The sequence below is a fragment of the Mya arenaria genome, chromosome 17 (assembly GCF_026914265.1).
Source record: "Mya arenaria isolate MELC-2E11 chromosome 17, ASM2691426v1".
Classification (NCBI taxonomy): domain Eukaryota; kingdom Metazoa; phylum Mollusca; class Bivalvia; order Myida; family Myidae; genus Mya; species Mya arenaria.
The window spans coordinates 28771061-28797122 of NC_069138.1; the positions used below are offsets into that span (position 1 = coordinate 28771061).

The 26062-nt window shown below is 39.4% G+C and overlaps 1 protein-coding gene and 1 non-coding gene across 3 annotated transcripts; both read left to right on the plus strand.

Annotated features, from left to right (window-relative positions):
• The first annotated feature begins 745 nt into the window (after positions 1-745).
• LOC128224556 (pappalysin-1-like) lies at positions 746-24792 on the plus strand. 2 transcript variants are annotated; one of them, XM_052934437.1, is made up of 22 exons: positions 746-1159; positions 4551-5601; positions 7158-7309; positions 8376-8537; positions 9219-9350; positions 9925-10046; positions 13265-13418; positions 13821-13953; positions 15437-15590; positions 16297-16466; positions 17101-17229; positions 17476-17561; positions 18090-18283; positions 19030-19110; positions 19555-19777; positions 21110-21356; positions 21892-22082; positions 22627-22837; positions 23083-23257; positions 23496-23622; positions 24144-24319; positions 24543-24792. In XM_052934437.1, exons 1-22 carry the CDS (start codon positions 805-807, stop codon positions 24750-24752), a joined length of 4635 nt encoding a protein of 1544 aa, XP_052790397.1. In that variant the 5' UTR covers positions 746-804; the 3' UTR covers positions 24753-24792. The 2 variants fall into 2 exon arrangements, with proteins under 2 accessions (XP_052790397.1, XP_052790398.1); XM_052934438.1 differs by having other exon boundaries at positions 23083-23248.
• Trnar-ccu (transfer RNA arginine (anticodon CCU)) lies at positions 14371-14443 on the plus strand. Its single transcript has one exon. It is a non-coding gene; the product is annotated as a tRNA-Arg (tRNA).
• Positions 24793-26062: the final 1270 nt, after the last annotated feature.

The following is a 26062-nucleotide window of genomic DNA, read 5'->3' on the forward strand; positions in this document are numbered from 1 at the left end:
GAATGTTATCAAATGCCAATAACACTTAGTCCAGTATGAAGCATGTTGTTAACATTTGCATTCTGTAGTCTGAATTATGGTAAAAGAAAATTTAAAATATCGTTGATCATGAAAAATTCGTTGTGTTATTTTCGATCGGGAAACCCAAAACCTATCCGAAAGCGGACACTAAACACAGAAACAATTTGGTACGGCCTAACGACAAGATTACACTAGGTATACTCACTTTTACTCCCTATAACTGGTTTTGGAAAATTGAGCAAGCGGCTATTACAAGTTATAAAAGGTTATTCGATACTCGAGCCAACTTTTTTCACTGGAGTTGATCAACGAGTATGATATCCTTTTAAAAGATTGCAATTATTATAATTACAAAATTGTTAAGGTTATATTTTGTTAAGCAATGATATAGTATTGTGTAGAGTGTTTGACAAACAGCAAAAACAGACCCCAAACAAGTGCAATAATAAAGGAGTTGTACCTAAACATCTCCCATAGATGTGCAGATTATATTATTAAATTGAGCACATTTAAGGCCACAACTTTTTTAAGTTTTTAAGTACTGAAGATCAAATGATTAATCCACGCTGTTGACATGTTTATGTTTTAAGTTATTACCTACCCGATATAATAGATCAATTAAAAATAATAAAGACGCGTTCGATTGTAAATAAAGCTACCTGATTTAGGGTTAGGTTCGCTATTTGTAACGCCGGATCATTCAAGTTGCACGTAGAACTTTCAAAACAATGCTGCGGATAACATGTAAACATTTCAGTTTGTAATAAAAGTTTTCTGAAAATTATGTCAACGATGAGCACAGTTTGTTATACGTTAGACCAGCTCCTGGTGGTCGTTTTTACTTTCGCGTTAATATCCACGAGATTTTCAAACGCAGACGAATATTCATCGCAGCAAGCAACGAGAAAAAATCGTCTGCTTGAACGACATCCCCGTGATGTCGCGAGCAGTCGTGCGAGTGTTCGGAACACACTCGGAAATGTACTACTCTTTACCGGCAAAGGCGAGTTTATCCGATTGCGTGGATACAATGACGACACTGATGACGTCAGAGACTTCATCTTGCCAAATAAGGAGTTTTCCGCTCAGGTCTGGGTGAAACCGGAAGGAGGGCAATACAGATATACTCCTATCTTAGGTAACCTTAATTTTCTTTTTTAATATTAATAGCTATATGCATATATTTTCTTCTTTACTGTGTCGCCAAGATATTTAACGAAGGTCGTGCTCCTACTCTCAATTGCAAGTTAAGAGTTGATGTTGTGGTATTGGTGGAGGTTCGTTATTAAAGGGACTCGGCTCATGTTTTTGAAAAATGCACTTTTTGTATGACGACAAAAGCCTGGCATATCATTAGGAGTGTTAAAACTAAGATACCAAATGCTTGAAACCTTCAGCAAATATTTATATTTGCTCTTATATCGCTTTTTAGGACCGCAATTTAAAAAAGCGTTAATAACGGATCTGAGCGACTCGTTTTTCTGTGTTTAGTTGATTGACATTTTCACGGCATGTTATCAATATAATGTTAAAAGGTCAAAATATGTATCACTATTGTCTCAGTGGGTAAGGCGTCTGTTTTCTTATTTTTTCTTGACTTGACCGGCGTTGGTTCGCACCCCACAAGAACCAGAACACTGTTGTTTTTTACTAAATATATGTTTATAAATATTTGTTGTTTCTGCAATTGCGATATTTTAGAGTATATAAATAATAAAATAAGTATGTTCAGGTGCATATCCGGAAAACTTAATTTAGGTCCAAAAACATAACTAGTCCTTTTAATATGTTTACGGTGAATGATGATGTATTATCAAGATAACATAATAGTATTTAACAGACATGCAACATGTAAACAGCACAACTGACTAGACGTCTGCTCAGGCTATTTTGTATCATGCAAAAGCTGTCAACAACATGGCATTTAAAAAGAAAATAAGTTGAAATAAATACTCTGAATCGTTAGTGTGACAATGATTAATGCTATTAAGAGAAGTCGATCGTTACGGCAGGAGCATAAGGCGTAATTTCGACATAATAGCTAAGTTGTAATTACGGGAAATCTAAGTCGTAATTACGATATTGTCGAAACACTTAAAAACAAGATTGACCTTTTTTACAGCCACCTCAATAGCACTGTTCAATGGAATTGTTTTACTTTTTGTAAACGACAAATTTAAAGGTACTTGCTCATTTTTTTTTAAATGCACTTTTTTGTATGACGAAATAAAGTGTGACAAATCATTAGCGGTGTTTAAACTAATATTCCAAAAGCTGGAACACTTCAGCAAATGTTGATCTTTATTCAAATGGCGTCTAAGAAGACCACAATTATCATAAGCGTTAATAACGGTATTAATCACTATATTGCGGCTTTGTTGTTGCGTGATTGGTTGATTGACATTATCACGTGATGTTATCAATGTATTATTAAAATGACAAAATATCTACCACTTTCGTAAAAGTCCTGGTGGCTTGTGGTTTGGGCGTCTATTTTTTTTCTTGAGTTTACCGGCATGGGTTCGCACTCCACTAAAACCAAAAACCTGTTTTATAATATAGCTCTTCTTTGCAATTTCGATATCATAAGTGTTTACAGAAGCATTACTTGGAAAACACATTTTTGGTCCAAAAACATGAGTCCCTTTAAAGCATGCTAACTTGCGACTTTAAGGTTATGGCAGAACACTTCGACACAAACGCAATCCATACACTTAAATTAAAATGGATTATAAAATGTAAACGGATTATTTTACGATTATCACACTGAAACTGTATTGAGTACGCGGTCCTATTGACTACTTAAAATTAAAAGCTTATGCAAATCTCATTAAATCTTGACGTTCACGCTTTGTACTTCGTGAATCTGACATAATTGCATAGGACCAAAAAAACATTTGTTTCGAGTTACCTGATGCCCTACCTGTTTTTGAAAAAAAACATTTACATCACTGTTTTCAGACATTTACGCAACGATTGGCTCATGCCAAGACAAATAAATAAAAGTTCCGTCAAAACGGCAATCTGTGAGAGTGCAGCTTGGAAAGAAAGCAAATATAAATAATGATTTTCAGGATCTCTGATAGGCAACAGAGTCATCTGAATGTGACGGGAGAAATCGTCCAAGTTCACTTTTTATATGAATACTGGTTGAGAAGCAGTTTCCGGCAGTTTTTATACGTTTTTATTGAATTAATTATACGTGTTTGAATTCCTACTAAAATTGTTCACATTTTAGATAACTACAGCTCAAGCAGCTATTGTCGATATATTTTTCACATGTGTGACGTCACATATAGTGTATCTAATAGGGGCACAAAGAGGGTACTTACACTGTTTTGATTAGCTTGTTTCCGACAAATCGAATGCGGGGCAGATTTAAGGTGCCTATTGTGTGTTTTTATTATCCGTTCATTTAATATACTAAATATAAGACTGCAGTAAGAGAAATGTTATTTAATTTTTCAGCATTTACGAAAAATTTAAACCTTAAAATTTACGACAGTCAATTCATACTCGAAATTAGGCATACACTGAATATCAACGATATTTTGATTCATTTCTGATAGAAACTTGTGTTTGTATACATTTAAGTGAATGTGGGTGCGAAACAAGCATGACACCAGTGTTCACAAATATGTACACAATGATCATCGTTTGTATAAGTCAATTTAGGAAAACCTTGTAGCTATTCATAGATATACAAATTAGGCTCACACGCATGCGCAATACGCTGCGCGTGCCGATCCCCCACGTGCAAGTTTGTGTACAAAATTAAAAATAAACATTAAACATTACATAATAATAAATGTTACTTACGTGTCTCGGTAAGAATTTCAACTTTTGATTGCCTAGTTACCATATAGTTGAATTGCAGTGCCTTCTTTATGAAGATCTAAAGAAAGTATGCCAAAAAGCGATTTGTCGGAAACTGCTTTCCGTCGGAAACTGCTTCTCAACCAGTATAGGTGAAAAAGTAATAAAATACACTCTAAATGCGCCCTTTTCCGACTAAAAACTGTTATAATTTTCTTGAGAGAGTAACCATAAATCCCCATGCAGACAGTTGATGCCATATACTTTCGGTTCTGAGAGTGGGGCGTATGTCAAAAGGTTGCGTCCCTAAGCTACGCCCCCTCTAACGCCAGTTCCTAGAGCCGCCTCTGTAATTGATGATATAATAAACCCAATTAATGCATGAACAATTGTCAACACTGTTCATTTGTTATGTATATGAGTAAACATTGGCACAAACATATCATATTTATCGACTTTTTGCTATCCTGTATATAGCACGGTGAAAAGGCGTACTCTTGGCGTAATTCATTGGAAATAAAATGAAAAAAAGCGAATGCATTTTGTTAGCAAACCTTCAGAAACCTGCAGACAATGAAACTGGATAGTTTATTCACATGATATAGTTTGACTTTTTGATAAATATTTTTAAAATATTTCAAAAAGTTTGCTAAACACTATTAAGATTTTACCATTTCAGCCTTGCTGTTTCCATATTTATGTTTTAATTTCAGATGTGTTTGACGAATGTAAGAAGTCGTCTAGTTACGGTTGGTCGCTGGGTATCGCTCTTCCAGATCACACGCGAGACAGTGCGAGATTTGTATTCACCGTCTTCCAAGATGGCACCCGTCGCGCCACGGACGTGTTCGCGCACCGTCCGTACAACCACAACGTCTGGACGCACGTTGCTGTGACGTTTGATGGCATCTACGCGCGGCTTTACGTCAATGGCGCGGAAATAACGGCTAAAGCGGAGCGAGAGGGCGTGGTTTTCAGGGACGCGTTTGCCAAATGCGTGGGAATGTTCCTTGGTGGTTCACCTGACGATGACATTTATTTCCGTGGAAGAATTGCCGGGTTAAAACTATGGAGTAGAAAGTTGGATCACTCTGAAATCGTCAACGAAATGAAAGACGTTTCATTTGAAAAACCTGACCCTAGTTTGGTTGTTTCTGATATTTTTGCCGATCTTGAAAACTGGGAAGTTCTGTCGGATGCAATCCCGTACCTAGCTACCTCTGACATACAACTTCCGGTTCACACGGTCCGGTTGGAGGCGCCATCTTGCGGACGGACGGTCTGCGATGATCCGGAAGTGGTTTTGAGTTACGTCAATAATACAGACCTCAGAGATCGGAAACGTATAAAGTACCGCATAGTTAACGTCATGGGATCCAACGGGAAGAATCCCCCTGTCTCAGACAAAGCCATCTACGAACAGCACAAAGCATTGAACAAGGCATTTGAGCCGTACAATGTAAGATTTGAACTCGACCAAATTGACGTGCAGAATTCCACACTCGCAGAAAAGGTGGTCATGTTTGACTGCGCTCCATTCATGGTGGGAAACGGTCATTGTGATGTCGAGTGCGCCCACTCGACCACCGGAAATGACGGAGGCGATTGTGACCAGGTTAAATCCGAATGTGCTCCTCGGTTGCTAGGCAACGGCGTGTGTGACTCTGAATGCAACAAAGCATACCATAACTATGACAACGGTGACTGCTGCCTTCCAGATATCAAAGATGTAGCAATGTGTCTCGATCCTGTCAGCACTTTACGGTAAATAGCCTAGAATTGGTGAAGTTGTCTAATATGTTCAGGCTTGTTTACGTTGCATGCTATCTTATTGAGTGGTTGAACCTATCACAGTGATTTGATGGCAATGTACTCCTGCTTTGGTGTCATTTCACCTGTACACAATTTAGTGACATTTAACCTAAAATATAAAAAAATCTTCAGATTTATCAAAACGTAAGTGATAAAGCTATCACTTAATGTTTACGTGAATGATAAATTTCCATGTGTAAAATAAGTTCAATACACAAAATAAACTAACGACAACTTTAAGAGAGTGTTTGCAGGGGGGACCGACGTAATTTATTTTTGCGGAAATTTAACTGAGGGAAAAGTAAGATGCGGAACAAAATGGCGCTTTGTTAAAGTATGTTTTTTTTTGGTGTGTATACTTTGACCTTGTCAGTAATTTAATATCACTTTTATCAAAATATAAATACGCCTACTCGGAGACAGACGTGTAAGCTTCTTTTATTTTTTAAACCTTTGTTTCTAGAGGTCTAACCAAAAAAGTTATTGAAAATATTAGCTAAACGAATGCTTGTTTACAAAGTGAAAAATGAAAATTGCGTGACTTGAAATTGTGTTTTTAGTCAAAGTGTACCATTTTTGTACCTAATTTAACCATTGCTATTACGTTTTTGCATTTTTTTCTTTTCGACGGCGAGTGCAATAAACATAGATAATATACGGACAATTATTGTATGTTTATACACCTTTTATGTCTGGCGTGGAAAATTTATTCAGTTTTTGTTCAATGCAGAATCGGAATAAGCGTGCGTTTATATAAGTGTATTTGAGACATGTTTATAATTTTAACAAAAGGCAATTGTTTCCCAAAGAGTACGTCCTACGTCTTTGTTATGCAAAATTACCTGCCAGATACACTTGTATACTATTCTAGCAATTCATATATGTGCTTATTAAATTATTAATCTTTATATAAATGTTGAAACTCTTGATGTAGCACGAACGTCTCGCAATACGGTAAATAAAATGTAAACTTTGATGCTTATATTAATACTCAGATTGTGAAACATAAAATAAAACACAATAAATTCATTGTAAAATATAACGCCACAATATTAATGGGTTAATATCTTATAACGCCATAACTGGAAATGTGGCAAAGTGGTAAGGCGTGACCGTGCAGACATTCCATATGTTATTTGCCATTTTTTCTTGCGATTTTCTACTTGTGATTTGCCAAGCGAGTTCGACCCGACGGAGTTCGATTGCAATAATACATGTATTGAAGAAGTGCTTACATTTAGTTTTGTGAAACGAGGAGGTCAAAAAGCTATTTGGGATGTGACAAACGTAGGGAAATGAGTCAAAGCTTTATGTGCTTTTAGTGCAATGAAATGCCTTTACTGAATGCTGCGCTTTAAAATTGTGTTTCGATGTCGATGTATCCTTTCCTACAAAACAAATAATGAAATATAGATTTAACGAACATATCATATACATTTTTACTGTTATTTGTACAAATATAGATTTCATTTCTATTACATGTATACACATATATTTATATCATTCAGCGGGTTCGTGCACGTGGACGAGATAAAACAGTGGGTCGGGCTAAGTGGTGGTGATGCAATCAATGTCTACATTGTGACGTCATCATGGAACGCGCGCACGTTCAGGGGCGTGTCTACGTATCCATGGGAGAAGAACGTTTACACAACTATGGGTAAAAATAGCACCATGTTTTAAGCAACTAAGTATCGATACATATGCGCTGCTTAAACTTCTTACAAAACTTAGAAATAGTTAGTGTTTATTTTTGGTCTACTAAGTCATTAAGTCGGCAGGTCCGGAGAATAGCGGGGACTTTGACCAACGGTCCAGCCAAGCCTGGGTAAAATCCCACCCTGCAGAGACGAACAGCTGGTTTATCCCCGCCAAATTCCCCCCCGCACCCCAGGGACCCTAGGTAAGGACTATTCCCTGCTATTTTTGGCGCGAAGACAAAACCACCGCATTCACCCGGGACTACGGGGCCACCTGAAAAGTAATAACACGGCCCATTTCTCCCGCTATCATCGGCCTCCGGACCTAGTGGGGGGGGGGGGGGGGGGGGGGGAGGGGGTGCATTACATCTTTTTCATGGATGTTTTGTTGTCAGGAGCCAATTGTATGACACTTTGATAATTTGTCCACAGGCTATACTTTGGGTAGATGACTCATTAAATCGATTTGACTGGTTAATAGTTATAATTGGATAAATATTGGTCAATGAAATAGCCTTTTGGATATTTTTGACCAAACCAAAAACTTAACCGGTTTTGTACAATTGGCCACAGAGCTTTTCTAAATGATTTAATGTCAATATGTACATAGATCTCATTGGTGGATGCATAAGCTTCAACATCGTAAGTAAACCATTCGGAACGCCTCGGTATTTCTTTACCGAAAACAAGCTCGGATGTATACGGACTGTCTACAATTTCAGAAATCGTTATATTTATCTACGCTGCAAGTAGTTCGCGTAGTAACTTCTACTGATTTACCGTCATACATCCGAGGCAGTTTTCGATGAAAATGGTCGAGGTAATCCGAATGAAAGTGAACGCGACACTTGATAAGAGAAGATTGACAATACTTAACTATGTTCAATCCTATTACATCCGCCTTCCTTCACAAAATAAAATACATATTTTTTGTTTCAACTCCGTGTATACAAATGCACCTGTATGAAACCATCTTATAAGCTCGTCAGCAACTATTACATTACATACTAATGCATCCATTATCAGGGGGTCTGGTTCTACATGCGGCCACCTTGGGAAGCCCCGAAACGTTCCTGACACTCGTGCACGAGATGGGCCACGCGTTGGGCCTCTGGCACGTGCACAGGGGTGTGTCCGAGATGGCATGTGACGACCCGTGCTACGAGAACAAGCCGTCAATGAACCTTGGTAAAAACATCATATATGCAGTATAATCTAATTAGGATATATTGAGAGTATTTAAAATTGCACGATTACATACAATATCTGCAATACCATTTTAAGAGCTTATAAAATAAGGTTTACAAATATGTACAAGATCTTATAATGTAATTTGTGGTGACGTAATCAATGTCTTCACTTGTACAAACTTATATACAAAGTATATCCCACCAATTTTTGCAAAGATTGGCAAATCCGCCTGGACAAAATCTACCCCATTTTTTTGCAAAGAAGGACAAATTCACCCTGGACAAAATCCATCAACTTCGTAACGACGGACACCCCCTGCCTGGTCTAAATCTACTCCATCAAAGGACAAAATCCCCCTGGACTAAATCTACCCTATCCTTTTTGCAAAAACGGACAAAATCCCCCCTGAAAAAAATGTACAACATCAATTTTTGCAAAAACTGAAAAATCTCCCTGAACAAAATTTACCCGATTAATTTTGCAAAGATGGACATCAACTAGTTTAAAAATTGTTAAAATGTGATGAAATGAAATTTTGTACAACTTATGCAATTAACATGGAAAATAACCTTGTAAAATGTTAATTTTATATGGGTTGTCCGCCTAGGTAAAAAAGTTGGTGGGATTTTGTCCGGGGGACTGGCAATTGCGTTACTGTTTCTTTTTTTACTTAAATAGGTGATCTTTGTTCCGACACAAATCCCACTATCCGGAATAGCCGCTGTGGCGACCCGTTACCTAGCAACGCCGACACGTGCGGGAAACAACGGTTCGTTGATACGCCATATCGAAACTACATGGGTTATGCGGGTAAGTAGTTCCATTCACAACAACAGCATAGAATAAGTATCTGCGTGCGATGTGTTAAGAAATTTAGTCAAGGAAGTAAACCTCTTAGATGAAATTTCATAATTTAGCCTTAAAGTTGCACTCTCACAAAATTACCGTTTTGACAACTTATTTTTATTTTTTATCTAGGAATGAGACGATTTCTGCGTAAATATCTGCAAACCAGTGATATAAGACTGCTGACAAAAAGGTTTTCATATTTCCGTTTGAAAAATAATGGCTCAAAGCGTTACTAACTGTTTAAGAAAAAAAATCACAAAACATCAAGTTTTGACCTTAAATATGAAAATTGGCGATCTGATTTTATTCAGCAGTCTGATATGACTGGCTTCCACGCATTTTCGCATAAATTGGCTCGTTCCAAGACAAAACAAATTGTCAAAACGTTCAATCTTTCAGAGTGCAGCTTGAACACCCTCCTGTGTGCATTGTATCATTTAGTTCACGTAGACGTTGTAGCATACCAAACAGACATAGCATATATTTGCTCTACCTAAGCTCTTTAAGAGAATGTTGTTTTTCTTTCCACGAGCAGACGACACTTGTGTATCAGAGTTTACGCAGCAGCAAGTTGCCCGGATGCACTGCTACCTTGACCTTGTGTATCAACCAATGAGGGACATGAAACGACCTTCACCTGTACCCCTCGCACCTAAGGTAGGGCAAATTGTTTAAGGTATCTGAGGTTCAACGACCTTCACCCGTACCCCTCGCGCCTAAGGTAGGGCAAATTGTTTATGGTATCTGAGGTTCAACGGCGCTTCACCTGTACCCCTCGCGCCTAAGGTAGGGCAAATTGTTTAAGGTATCTGAGGTTCAACGACGCTTCACCTGTACCCCTCGCACCTAAGGTAGGGCAAATTGTTTAAGGTATCTACGGTTCAACGACCGTCACCTGTATCGCTCGCACCTAAGGTAGGGCAAATTGTTTATGGTATCTACGGTTCAACGACGCTTCACCCGTACCCCTCGCACCTAAGGTAGGGCAAATTGTTTATGGTATCTGAGGTTCAACGACGCTTCACCTGTACCCCTCGCACCTAAGGTAGGGCAAATTGTTTATGGTATCTGAGGTTCAACGACGCTTCACCTGTACCCCTCGCACCTAAGGTAGGGCAAATTGTTTAAGGTATCTACGGTTCAACGACGCTTCACCCGTACCCCTCGCACCTAAGGTAGGGCAAATTGTTTATGGTATCTGAGGTTCAACGGCGCTTCACCCGTACCCCTCGCACCTAAAGTAGGGCAAATTGTTTATGGTATCTGAGGTTCAACGACGCTTCACCCGTACCCCTCGTACCTAAGGTAGGGCAAATTGTTTATGGTATCTGAGGTTCAACGACGCTTCACCCGTACCCCTCGTACCTAAGGTAGGGCAATTTGTTTAAGGTATCTGAGGTTCAACGACGCTTCACCCGTACCCCTCGCACCTAAAGTAGGGCAAATTGTTTATGGTATCTACGGTTCAACAACCGTCACCTGTACCCCTCGCACCTAAGGTAGGGCAAATTGTTTAAGGTATCTGAGGTTCAACGACCGTCACCTGTATCCCTCGCACCTAAAGTAGGGCAAATTGTTTAAGGTATCTACGGTTCAACGACCGTCACCCGTACCCCTCGCGCCTAAGGTAGGGCAAGTTGTGTAAGGTATCTGAGGTTCAACGACCGTCACCTGTACCCTTCGCACCTAAGGTAGGGCAAATTGTTTAAGGTATCTGAGGTTCAACGACCGTCACCTGTACCCCTCGCACCTAAGGTAGGGCAAATTGTTTAAGGTATCTACGGTTCAACCACCGTCACCCGTACCCCTCGCGCCTAAGGTAGGGCAACTTGTTTAAGGTATCTGAGGTTCAACGACGCTTCACCCGTACCCCTCGCACCTAAGGTAGGGCAAATTGTTTAAGGTATCTACGGTTCAACGACCGTCACCTGTACCCCTCGCACCTAAGGTAGGGCAAATTGTTTAAGGTATCTACGGTTCAACGACCGTCACCTGTATCCCTCGCACCTAAGGTAGGGCAAATTGTTTAAGGTATCTGAGGTTCAACGACCTTCACCTGTACCCCTCGCACCTAAGGTAGGGCAAATTGTTTATGGTATCTGAGGTTCAACGACCTTCACCTGTACCCCTCGCACCTAAGGTAGGGCAAATTGTTTATGGTATCTGAGGTTCAACGACCGTCACCCGTACCCCTCGCACCTAAGGTAGGGCAAATTGTTTAAGGTATCTACGGTTCAACGACCTTCACCTGTACCCCTCGCACCTAAGGTAGGGCAAGTTGTTTATGGTATCTGAGGTTCAACGACGCTTCACCTGTACCCCTCGCACCTAAGGTAGGGCAAATTTTTTAAGGTATCTGAGGTTCAACGACGCTTCACCTGTACCCCTCGCACCTAAGGTAGGGCAAGTTGTGTAAGGTATCTGAGGTTCAACGACGCTTCACCCGTACCCCTCGCACCTAAGGTAGGGCAAATTGTTTAAGGTATCTGAGGTTCAACGACGCTTCACCTGTACCCCTCGCACCTAAGGTAGGGCAAATTGTTTATGGTATCTGAGGTTCAACGACGCTTCACCCGTACCCCTCGCACTAAAGGTAGGGCAAATTGTTTATGGTATCTACGGTTCAACGACCGTCACCTGTACCCCTCGCGCCTAAGGTAGGGCAAATTGTTTATGGTATCTACGGTTCAACGACGCTTCACCTGTACCCCTCGCACCTAAGGTAGGGCAAATTGTTTATGGTATCTGAGGTTCAACGACGCTTCACCCGTACCCCTCGTACCTAAGGTAGGGCAAATTGTTTATGGTATCTGAGGTTCAACGACGCTTCACCCGTACCCCTCGCACCTAAGGTAGGGCAAATTGTTTATGGTATCTGAGGTTCAACGACGCTTCACCTGTACCCCTCGCGCCTAAGATAGGGCAAATTGTTTAAGGTATCTGAGGTTCAACGACCTTCACCCGTACCCCTCGCGCCTAAGATAGGGCAAATTGTTTAAGGTATCTGAGGTTCAACGACCATCACCTGTACCCCTCGCACCTAAGGTATGGCAAGTTGTTTAAGGTATCTGAGGTTCAACGACCATCACCTGTACCCCTCGCACCTAAGGTATGGCAAGTTGTTTAAGGTATCTGAGGTTCAACGACGCTTCACCTGTACCCCTCGCACCTAAGGTATGGCAAGTTGTGTAAGGTATCTGAGGTTCAACGACCATCACCTGTACCCCTCGCACCTAAGGTATGGCAAGTTGTTTAAGGTATCTGAGGTTCAATAATGTGAACTTATAATGACTGCTGAGCCATTTTTTTGTTTCATATGAAAGGGTTTAATGTGTACGGTATAGGAGGAATATGTAAATACTAAATAGTATACTGGTATTAAACATATCGCAAACACGATGTTTGAGCTTGTGAGTATAAGTCATTTTACGTCCAATTTGAGCTGAAACTTATACAAAAAAACAAAGTGTCATAACTTAATCTGTGATGTTCGGTCACTTAGTTCACATACAAGTAATCACTAAGCAGTATCCTTTCAACAATTAGTGGCGACCTAGGCGTCAACATTTAACATTTCAATCACTCGCCCGATAAAACAAAACTCTTAGTGTACGTCGGATACCTTTATGTACAACATTCGAAAGTGAATTCAGTAGAATTGAATTATGATCATATTTCACCTTTAGGCTTCAGAAGCTAAGAAAACGAAGGTACTGGTCGTTTTCAATCGCATTTTCTTAGATTTAAATGCAATGGTTTAAAGAAACTTTAAAGATTTGCATTATAGTTAATTACCGTATGCATCGTACTATTTTAAACATGAATTTCTTAACAAAACAGAGAAAGAAAATAGTCTGAATCTTTTCATTCCAAAGGTCTTATCCGCGGGTGATGGGAGTGTGCAGCTGGTGTGGCTGGAACCGCTGGGTCTCGGAACAGGATGTGACGTCACAGACGCACTCCACCAGTACGCCGTGAGCGCCACTTCTTCACACACCGGCGTCCGCTGGGAGCCACATCAGGCTACAGGTGGGGTGGTTTATTCAGTTTTACTGTTTATGTTTCCATTCATGGTATTAGCTCGTCTGTTACATGCTGAAAATAGTCGAAAGGTCTGTTTTACCAAAGCATTAAGAACATTTTAGCTTGAGTGTTAATATTGAAATTGTTTTATTTCTTGCAAATACTAACACTCTGAAAAATCAACTATGACTTTCACCCAACTTGCAAACATGACATTAACACGAGTAATGATGTTTTGATATTTTATCTCCAAGATTCCAAAACGACGAGCGATGTTCCAATTGTGACCTTTTAACTACGACTTTCACCCCACATGCGACCTTGACATTGACACGGATTAGCACGTTGTGACATTGCCACTCTGCATAATATCACGTGTAAAGATGTGTATCCATTTTGTATTACCAGGCTTTCCAGACGCTGAGAAGTGCTCTAACAATTCTTACACGTGGCGGCCTTTCCACTCTGACCTTCACCCCGCCTGTGACCTTGAACCCTGCTGGATACAGCTTACATTCCAACAGCCTGTAAAACCTACGAGGTAAATTACACTGAAATAATTCACTATTGTTACAACAAAGCGATACCGTGTACATTTTGTGGTGTGTATGTTATTTTACATATAGCACAACTTTTTAATATGACGGAACCTTTCACGTTCACTGACCTTAATGTATTTGAAAAGTGCACGTTTTCTGATAGACGCGCCTGCATGGCCAAATGAATAAGACATCTGCGTTTTAAGCTCGACCCTCGCCTAAGCTTTGTTTTTAAATGAAACTGCAAATCTGTGTTTTCTGAGTCAAGCCCTTTGTGCACTGAATAACAATGGAGTCGGAAGGTGATGTTTCATATTTAGTTTTCCCGGATTGCGTTCTTAGCAGGTCTGTCAAATCCCGCTTGTCGGGTATCATTTTATGATGCCGTGTCAAATATGCCAACATATATCATACATGGCGCCTCCGTGGCCTAATGGATAAGGCATCGGCCTCCTAAGCCGGGGATTGCGGGTTCGAGTCCCGCCGGAGGTTTTTTACTTTCATTTTGTATTTTACAATCATTACTCGGTAAATAAAAAGGTATCATTTGTTTGAAATGGGATTCCATTATGGGTCGACACTTACTATATTTACCAGGGCTCACGAGGCAAAACCACGAGATTAAATCAAGTGTCCCTACCCACACCAATTTGTCAATTTGTCTTAGTTTTTATTTAAACTACTAGTATGTGGTTGTATGGGCTTTCATTAAAACGAAACTATTCACTCGTTTAGCCTCCGTCTGAGCATACGTATATAAGGAGTCAGTTTAGAGAGTCTTGGCCAGCCTCCTTTGGTCTTGGCTTTATTTGAAACAAGACGATGTACGAGTATTGTTGGGCCTCAGACTGAGTATACGCAGAAGGGGTAAAATTTAGAGTGTTTTGGCTTTTATTTAAAAATGCAGTTTATTTATTTGGCCTCAGACTGAGTATACGTAAAAAGGAGCCAAATTTAGAGTGTTTTGGCTTTATTAAAACAAGACTATATGTTTACTGGTTCTTAGACTGATTATACGTAAAAAGAAGTCAAATGTAGAGTCTTTTGGCATTTATTTAAACAAGACTATTAATTTATTAGGCCTCAGACTGTGTATACGTAAAAAGGAGTCAAATTAGAGTGTTTTTGCTTTATCAAAAGAAGGCTTTTGATATGTTGCGCCTCAAACGGAGTTTACGTAAAATGGAGTCAACTTTAGAGTGTTGTGGCTCTCATTTAAAAAAGACTAGTGATTTATTTGGCCTAAGACTGAGTTTACGTACAAGGAGCCAAATAAGAGTGTTTTGTCTTTATTAAAACAAGGCTATTTATTGATTGAGTCTTAGACTGAGTATACATAAAATGAAGACAAATTTAGAGTGTTTTGGCTTTATTAAATCAAGGCTTTTTATTAATTTGGCCTTAGACTGAGTTCGCGTAAACCGGCGCCGATTTTGGAGTGCTTGCGCTCTATCATAAAAAGGATATTAATGTATTTGACCTCAGACTGAGTATCTGGGTGACGGATATACGAGAGGACATGAACTTGGTGGTGCAACTGCTGTCACCGGAAGGGACGGTTGCCGGCGAGGCGGAAGTGCCGGCGTTTTGTGACGTTGAGGCCACCGTTACGTTTGACGTTGACTTGAAAGTGGACAAGGTATAAGCGTTTGGTTTGCATATTTGCCATGGTATCATAATTGACAATAGGAATACATCTAGATACTAACTGTTGGTGAGATCTTTTTTAAAGTGTCGTCGCATTGTTTCGTTTTCGTTGCCCTTTTGTGAAGAGTAATTCCATGTCTGGAGTATCTATTTGATTATGTCACTTGTATTTTTCTCTATTCAATATCGTGTTTTTTCGCAAGTGTTACGTTTCGGGAATATCCCCCCTTTGAAATAACACGTGTTGCACATGTTACCAGCCACAATACGCTCGTTCAATTCAAGATCTCTGGTCTTGAATTATAAGAAATATCGAGTTAGGCCTAAATCAATATAATACAAACGTTTGTGTTCGTTTTACGGCACTCTATGTTTATTAATTCAACCAATGTAAAAGACTCCAGGGGCAGTGATTACGAACAGTCTCAAGTCTGAGTTCAGACTCAAAACACATTATTGCAAAACTTATATTTCATTGTAAGTTTCCTTTTATCAGAGCATTGATAGTAAAATTTGCTGAAAGATATTGCTATTTGAATACTTTACTAAAATTTACCTATTTTTTGTACAAGAAATAAATCAAATATGATTTGTTTTCCTTTATAAAAATGCTTTTCTGAGTCTGAGTCTAGACTTGGACTTGAGACTGTCCGTAATCATGGCCCCAGAGATTTTAAACATGCTCACTTTGAACTTAGGTCCGCATCGTCACCGAGGATAGTTACCTGGCTATTGATGCCGTCGAGCTGGTTTCCAGTCCGGGATTCCCGGACTGCATGAACCGGAAGCCGCCAAAATACCGCCTTATTCGCAGTCCGCCACTTCCGGCTGGAGATGAAGTCGTGGAGGGAACTGAATATGTGGACACGTAGGTCGCATTTTTTATTACTTTTTATTTTGCGATTCAATTGTTGTACATATTTGTACTGTAGAACATTCGCTGCGGAACTGTCAGTGTAAAAGTACATCGTTTAAAACCAAGCATTTCGTACAATCTATATTATGTGTATTAGCCTTCGCGACTTTTTTATTAAATGTAAACTTGTGGTTCACCTGGTAACGCTTACTGCATTTGCCCCATTGTCAGGGTAGTTCATCGCTTTAAAACAAGCCAATTTGAGCCAAACATTTCGTGCACTTTCTTATATTCAATGGCCTTCGATTCTGAGTCCCGAATTTGGCTGCGAGGTTATGCTAAACGTATAATTATTATGTTCGTGAAAAGTTTAGATTGTTTTTATTTCAAAATCATTGTTGTTGTTTTCTGTCAGCAGTGCCATATATGAAAATATCAGTCAAAATTGGTGTAAACATTACTTTTATATAATTGTTAACAGACAAATATTTAAGATCAGTGCATTGTCTGTATTGGTAGGATATTTCTTTGAAAATTCTGAGAGGTCTTTAATTTAACGGAGGGCACCTTTTTATTTTAAGATTTAATAAATAAATTGATGTGTACTAACCATATATCAAATTTTAATATTCACTTTAATTTACAGGAGCGTACAAAAAGATGTGCAGTACCGATACGCCGTTGATGTATTGCAGGGCACAAGAGCGAGCGTAACGTCACCGGAACTTGTGTACACGCACGGGGCCGCGTTCTGTGGAAATGGACTCGTTGATAGGTCGGATATTTCGCCTGATTTTCAGTAAATGTTTCACAAAAGAAAAATTCACCTAACATGTGACTTTTTTCCTTTACAAACATTTCAAGCATAGAATGTTAATATACATTTATGACGAAATACGTATTACTCTTTTGCATTTTTGCCATTGTTCCTTTCTATATGAGCAGATGTTTTACGTATCACATGATGTTTGAAGATTTATGCATTCGTTAAATACACTCGAACTTATTTAATTATATTCAGCGGGGAAGAATGTGATGACGGGAATGCGGCGGATGGGGACGGCTGTACACTCTACTGTCGCCTGGAGGACAACTTCCGGTGTACAGGTGAAATGCATATTTGTTTCACAAAAGGTCTTGAAATTGTCCTCAATAGAGTGGGTTATTTCGGAATTGGTGGTGGTCTTAATTTCAACACTCAGTTTTTAGTCTGAAATGACATGGAGATGTCAACTGGGGCAATTATTATGAATAGTCTCAAGTCCAAGCATACAGTAGACGCAGACTCAAAAAAGCACGTTTTATTTAATAACAAAGATTCATCTTTATTTCATTCGTCTAACAAAACAAATGTATAAGAAAGTACAATTTCGAATTGTTTTCAAATTCAGCAAATAAATCATTCAAACTCAACTAGAAAAATCGTTACAGTGATTTGAAGTCTCACAGTTTTGCCACTTAAGTCTGAACTTAAGTCCGTTCGTAATTATGGCCTCTGGAATGCGTGTCAGTAAATGAAATTTAAATCACCTTTTCAAACTATACACTTGGTCTTATGTTGGTATAAATGCCTGTTTGTAACAATATGTTTTCACAATGATTATATGAGAAACATCAGGTTCACTATTTCGCTAGGTTCCCCGAGTTTATGCAGCACAGAAGCCCGGGACAAGAACAAGTGCGACAACTCTGACGGCAAGGGCAGGTGCGAGTTAACCGCCCCTGAAGAGTTCATTGACCAATGGGCTTTCGATGCTGTCACCAATCCGGAACACGAGACCACCGAGTGTCCCGCTTCCATGGTAACCGGCAAACCAGATCGTTTGGAGGTAGTTATTTGTATTAAACATGATCAATATAACTTAGATATTATAATTTCATTCACTGAATCATTCAAATAAGCTGACTGAAAGTCTTGTATTTATTTGGTCAGTGCTTTCGTTGTCCGGTTAGCGCAGAAGTTAGCGCACCCGCTTCTCGCTTAGGCGACCTTGGTTCGATTTCCGGCCTAGGCGCGAGTTTGATTGTGGTCACCAAACCGGACAAGTTGGTTTCCTCCGGGTACTCCGGTTAGCCCCAAAACACAAGACCACACCTTCGCGTAAAATCGTGCCAACGAGAGTGATTCATATAATGTTGTAGTAGCTATTTTCACTATCATTGTAATATGTGTGTGTTTAAACTAGTAATATATAAGTTTAAACTAGTGCTTTCGTTGTTTCCTTCAATATTTTAACGCCCATATTGGAGGCGGCGCTTAACCGTGCTATATGAATCTTGCAGATAAATAACAACGCTTATACGCACATTAGTTATGGAACGTTGTCCTTGACAACATAGTGCAAACAGTTATTTTACCAACTTTCCCCGTGCTCACCCTGAGTCGCTGTGTGAAAGTTAATTAACCCGGTTTAACGTTGTGGATGCTGTAACTATCACTTGTTATCTAGTATAACAATGTAATATACACATGAAGAATAAAATAGTCGGACGCAAACACGACAGATGAAAATCGGATACTATTACCGAGACATTGTTTATGTGTGGTCTTGGAAATCCTCGTTCGTTCTTGCAGAAATGTTCCTCCCAGCCGGACCCAGCGTTCTGGAGGCCATGCCGTGAAGCCCTTGAAGTCACGGGTTATTATTGGATCCAGGTACACCATGTTGACAAAAGCAATATGACATAGTTAAGAGGGCAAACAGGTATTCCATATTGACAAAGGCAATAAGACATATTTCAGGAGGAAATTCAATTCTTAGGTTTTCCTTAAAAATAGAACAATTGGTGTTGTGTGTCTGGGTATGCCGGCTATCAAAATCACTTAAGAGTTTGTATCTGTTTGAGAATATAGATATTGGCATGTGTTAGAATCGACAATGGGTTATCCGTATTGCCTCTGTTTATAAAACATCTTTATTTTGCTAAACGCTCAGCTTTTCCACATTTAATCTTTCAAAAGTGTCTGTAGATATTTGTTATATAGTTCGATATAAGGCTAGCAGACCCTAATTCATTTGCCTATATACAAAAACATAATCAACAAAATAGACGTTTTATGGTCTTCCAGTATTTGCATATTTAATCCATTCCATATCAGGTTGACATTTACAAACCAGTAGTCGCCACGGCCGTGCTGATCCATCTGGGTTCGGACGGACGGACGGTGTACGACCAGCAGACCAAGTCGCTGTACGTGGAACTGGTGTCGGCGGACGGCCGCCTGGTGGCACTGGGGGCGGAACATCCGGCCAACTGCGAGAACAACCCGGTGCATGTCCCCGCCGTGCAGGACCTCAGCAAACCATTCATCCTAACTAAAGGTAGATACCTCGGATAGAAATAATGGACAATATGGTCGGTTTGTTTTAATAAAATTATCAATTAACGATATTTTATATTTGTAAATTGTATTCAATGATATATTTCTCCTAAAATTAAACTTAAATCCAATAAATTGTTGTTTTTTTATGGGAAAAAAAACACATTACATTATCATTATAATGAACTTGGTATATTTCTACCCGTTCATTGGTCAAGGGGCTGTCACATGACAAACCCTAGAAAGTTTGTTTTAAAAATGCGTTCATTACATATGATCATTCAAATTTTGACCTGCAAATACGCTTGTTCTAGATTTTACTATTCTGTTTCTATGTCGTTTTGGGCATATTGTTCAGATTTTTGTTTAAATGAATAACTCTGTTAGGACATATTTGCTAACGTTATAATGTGAAATAGTTTATGATGTGCTCACAGGGGCGTAGCTAGGCCTAAAAACTAGTGTAGGCCTGATGGTTCTACGTGAGTTCGGGGACCTTTATATGCATATTACAAACACTTATATTTGCAATGATTACAATAAAATCAAGCAATACACGTTGTTTAAACACCAAACTTGCTTTGGTTAAAAATAAGACAAATTTTAGAGTTATTCAAAGTGTTAAAGTAACTCTTTTATTGCATTTTGGGGTTGTCTCAATTTTTAATTTTTCAAAAAAGTTGTAGGCCCAGGCCTACACGACCTATTTGTAACTACGCCACTGGCTTATTTGCATAAAAAAGTACAACTGAAGCAGTTGTCTCAAGTAGTATTAGAAATACTGCAAATCACAAGTGTATCCATTAAAATTTCACTTCTGTCATGATTTAAGAGTTAATACCGATGACATGAACAGCGTTGATAACTTAAAGCTGCATTCTCACAGATTGAACGTTTTGACATCTTTTTTTTTATTTTTTGTCTTGGAACGAGTCATTTTTTTGTGAAAATCCGTGAAAACTAATTATATAAGACTGCTGACAAAAAAAATAGATCGCAGATTTTTATATTTAAGTTCAAAAATGGATTTGTTATGCATTTTTCTTAAACCGTTAGTAACGATTTAAGCAATAAAATATTAATTTTAGAACGGAAATATGAAAATATGCGATCTGATCTTTTGTCAGCAGTCTTATATTATTTGTTTGAAGATATTTACGCAAAAAATTGCCCTTTCCAAGACAAAAAATAAAAAAGTTGTAAAAATGGCAAATTTGTGAGAGTGCAGCTTTAAACAAGTTCTTAACAATCAGACCTATGTCTCCACTTTTTTCGGCAGTTCGTGATTTGTGTTCTTATTCTGTAAAATAACTTCATATTTCATTTATTTCAGGCGTACGTATCAGTTTTACGTTCTCAAGTCTGAGCATCCACGCCGTCCGGGTCCGTTCCTCGCCGCTCATCAACCCACCGGAAGTTGCGTCATGCACACGCGATCAGCTGTACAACACGCGCGCAGGCGTTTGCGTCAGTGACACATGCGCGAAGGTCACGTGTGGAGAGTTTCCGGTCAAGCACGGGGAGGCGGTGTGCTCGGGGAGTAGTGAGGGAGACACGTGCAAAGTACAATGTAGTGACGGGTAAATTAAATTCCCACTTTCCCACATTGTTTCGCTCCTATTTATAAATTATGGAAAGCAATTAAGCAAAAATTGAGAATATTTCGCCACGACGAAGGCCGAGGACCGTCGATGTAAAACATATATAAATAAAAGCTTATTTTTACAAGTCCGTTTTATTTCCAAAATTGCTCGCGAAAAGATTGCAATTTTCCAATTCTGAATAACGAGAGGAAAACTAAATATAAGTATCAGGGGCGGTTCCAGGACTTTTTGTTCGAGGGGGTGTACTTGAAGGACGCATCTAGGGGGTATGTGGGTCCTCCGCAAGAACAAAATGAAAGAATAGTCTAAATTAGTGTTGCATTCTGGTGTAATTTATTCATAATTTATCTTTTTTATGATATGAAATGTTGATTTTAATAAGGGAAGATTCACCCCGTGCCCCCCACTTCTGCATTCACTTGTACGTATTTCGTTATTTTTTTTATTATGACGATAACACATTTAATCAATACCTTAAAATATTTCCATTGTTATTTATTGGTATGCTCAGATACTACCTTGAGGGTCATGCCAACAAGGCTACGTGTGTTGACGGCACCTGGCGGACCCTGTCCCCGCTCACGTGTGCGCCTGTTGATTGTGGGCGCCCGGAAATAGACCTGGCCACCGTCGCTTGTCCGGAGGGGACAACGTATGCCAAGAAGTGTGTTTTCAAGTGTGATAAACCCGCGGCTCTCGTTGGTTAGTTTTGAAATTGACATAAATATGTACTACTGTTTGTAATAGTTAGATGACATGAAGTAGTAACTTAATGATTAAGAAACGGCTGAGTGAGTGGAGCGAATGAGACTTTCCTTATCTTTAAGATCTTACTTGAGGTCATCTTACTGACTTAAAATACTACCGCCTTGGCTAATATATTGTCAACGCAAAACCTGACACAGGCAGTGTGTATCGGATGAGTAGCAAACAATAGGCGGACCTTTACACACCCGCGAAAGTTAAATTCTTGATGATTTAGGCTATAACTTAACGATCGCTATTTCATTGGCTAAAATGTAGGTTGTGTGCTTAATCAGAAAAGTTTTTCGATGTCAACAGGATTAACAGTAAACTTTGTATCCCGGATTTGAAAACCCCATACAATAATATGTGTTAATCTATTATTTTGTGTTAATGTTTACGTCAAAATCTCGCGTTTCAATGGCAGATTTCAAACGCATCAACATTTAAAATAAGCTTTAACATATGCCCGTTCTAATTTAACAAAACTTATTCCATCCAGGTGACGATGCCAGCATCACATGTTTGCGGTCCGGGAGCTGGTCACCTGCCCTGGCCTCTTGTGACGTGCAGTGTGAGGCGCTGGGCGGCGTACGCTACTTAAACGGGAAGTTGAAGACATCGGGTTGCAGTAAAGGGCCACAGGGGGTCGGGCAGCTCTGCAAGGTCAAATGTCTGGACAGTTTCCACGTGGAGGGGCGTGGCAGTAAGCGGTAAGGTTAAGTAGCAGTCAACTTATGGAGTTGTAGTTTTATCTTTAAAACGTGTTGTAATATTTCGAAGACATTCTTAAATTCTCTGTAAGAGATTGGCATTATTTTAAATATATATATATATGTAAAATGTGTTTCTGTTTTTGTCAATTTCCGGTATTTCAAGAAAATTTCGTTATTTCAAGCACCGTCAATCAATTGCAAAATAACGTTGAACGCACTAATCTGGTTACTATCATTCTCAGTCGATACCTCCAACTGATGTGTGACGAAGACGGACAATGGCATGGTCCCACGTGCGTTCCTATCACGTGTCCGCCACTTCCGGTCAAGTACACAGGCGCTGTCACGTGCACACGTGGTCTCCAACTTAAGTCTACATGTGTTATGAACTGTTCTAGGGAACCGCAGGTATTGAAGGTTGATAAGTATGTTTTGTTGTATGACTTTGTTAAAGAACAATTAATGCTCATAAAATAATATATTTTTACCAACCTTTATCATAATATATCAATCAAATGCTGCTAAAGCTGTTATCCATTGCAAAACAGCATGTTTAAAATGTAGATCTTTTAAGGAGATAGTATTTAGTATATAAATAAAACATTATTTTGACTATATTGATAATTGCCTAAAATTATGTCCAAAATCTTATCAGCAAAAGATACGGTGCGAGGGAGACGGTGCATGGAGCTCCGACCTGGAGCCGTGTTCCATCAGGGCTACCTGTCCGCCGCCCGTCACTTCCGGAGGCGTTATGTTCGACTGTACCAAGGATGATCCGGGTTTGTGTTTCTTATATGACCGCATTTTTTTCAAACTTGTTTATTTACAGCGATAACGTTAAAAGTTACATCCAATCAAACATTCTCGTTGGCACGATCTTACGCGGGAGTATGGTCAGGTAACCGGTTTCGGCGTGATGAAGACCAACCAAACTCACATGCGTCGAAAAGTCTCTTGTTGAAAAGCGATTACACTAATCAGTCTGTCCACAATTAAATGCATTGCAAATGTAAGTCTCATAAAAACATCTTATTTCAGACCCAACTGTATTAAAATATAGTCAGATGAAGATGGAGAAAATCTTTGGAGATTTCACCCCACTTGCATATATTTTATAATATTGAAAACTGAAAATGTTACAAAACTCCGAAGTGAGTAACAGTTTACTGTCCTCGTAAGGACTAAATCTGCCTGATATTCAATGTATATGAAGCTTCAATTTAATTAATTGTATACAGTGTATTTGGAATACCTCTAGTTAACCAAATATGCATATTTGACAATCACTTTTTAACGACAGATGTATGTTCGGTTCGATGCGGTCGGGACAAACAAGCCGCGCTAAAAACCCCTTCATCTAGCGGACCGGAGGAGAGTTTGTTTGCCCCCTGGAGCGGGGATCAGGTCACGTGTACTGTTATACAACTGTGGGAACCGCCCCTAGAGGATATACATTGTGTACAGCAGTGTAACGAGGTAGAATTTGCCAGTCATGAAATGGTGAATTATATTTTTTCTAAAACCTTTATTTCACAAATGACACTTTTCACATAATTAAGATAGCCAGAAAACGCTCTTCACAAATCCTTAAATAACAGTGTTTTTATTCTTTCACGGGAAGCACCCACTCACACGACGGGCACATGTTTTATATAGCTTCGGCACTGGCTCTTTCAAGCACTATTGTTTTCTATTTAAGTTTTCCGTTGGGGACGGTTTCTGCGACGGCACCAACAACCGAGCAGCGTGTGGTTGGGACGGCGGCGACTGCTGTCCGTCCACGGTGTACGGCGGTGTGGTGTACACCTTCCCGGAAGATTGCACCTATCCATGTGAATGCAAGGACCCGCTTGCGATCGAAAATAGACGCCGAAAACGAAGACATAAACATTTCTACACAAGACGCTGAATTTTATAAGCCTGTTTATAGTGCCGTTGAGTAAAAATTGATTTCGTAAATAAATATACACATGTACAGTATTTCATTCATTTCCACTTACTTATAGATTTTTATTCGCGTGCCATATACATGTATAACTTTACAGTCATGTTGTTGATTCTACATTTATACCAGCAGTCCAAGTTGCATGAGCTTATGATTTGGGCTATGTGTGCAAATTGCAATCGAGAACAAGTGCAACAACCTTCATGTGGTTATCTCTCTCAGTGTTAGGTTCTGATTAGTGATTGTGTTCGCGAGACGCCTACATAAGAGTTACGGGACGTGCTAGGTCTACGACGACTAATGCGCCGATGCTATGACATTATTATCGCGACTTTTGCAAAGCATGAGAGAAGCATAAGGACTATACAAGTAAATTCGGGGACTTTTGAACTTTAGTCAGATTGTGGTCGACATATGGCCCTTATTATATGTATACGTATATAGGAGTGAGCTTGTCGGTCGGTCGGTCTGTCGGTTTTCATGGTTTCCGGACGATAACTCATGAAAGGCTTGACAGATTTGAAAAAAATTTGGTACTTAGGTGTAACATCAGAAGATACAGGTCAAGTTCGATATTGGGGCTGGTGGGGCCAAGGTCAAGGTCACTGTTACTAAAAATAGAAAAACGGTTTCCGGACGATAACTCATGAAAGGCTTGACAGATTTGAAAAAAAATTGGTACACAGGTGTAACATCAGAAGATACAGGTCAAGTTCGATATTGGGGCTGGTGGGGTCAAGGTCACTGTTACTAAAAATAGTAAAACGGTTTCCGGAAGATAACTCATGAAAGGCTTGACAGATTTGAATTTTTTTTGGTACACGGGTGTAACATCAGAAGATACAGGTCAAGTTCGATATTGGGGCTGGTGGGGCCAAGGTCAAGGTCACTGTTATTAAAAATAGAAAAATGGTTTCCGGACGATAACTCATGAAAGTCTTGACAGATTTGAACATTTTTTGGTACACAGGTGTAACATCAGAAGATACAGGTCAAGTTCGATAGATCCTTCAAAAACTAAATGAGCAAATATTTACCTTAAAAGTAATTGACACTTGAAAAGATGAACAAACAAAACAAATCCAGCATGCTTCATTTGAACCAGATGCCAGTGGAATACCAGCAGAAATTAAGTATGGTATATTTGCCACAGTAGTGCTTACTACAAATATTGACCTGTCAGATGGACTTGTTAATTCAGCTACAGGAACAGTCCCGGGATTTATTCCCAGGTGGATAAGGATGCATTTAAGCCCAAATATGTACTTGTAAAA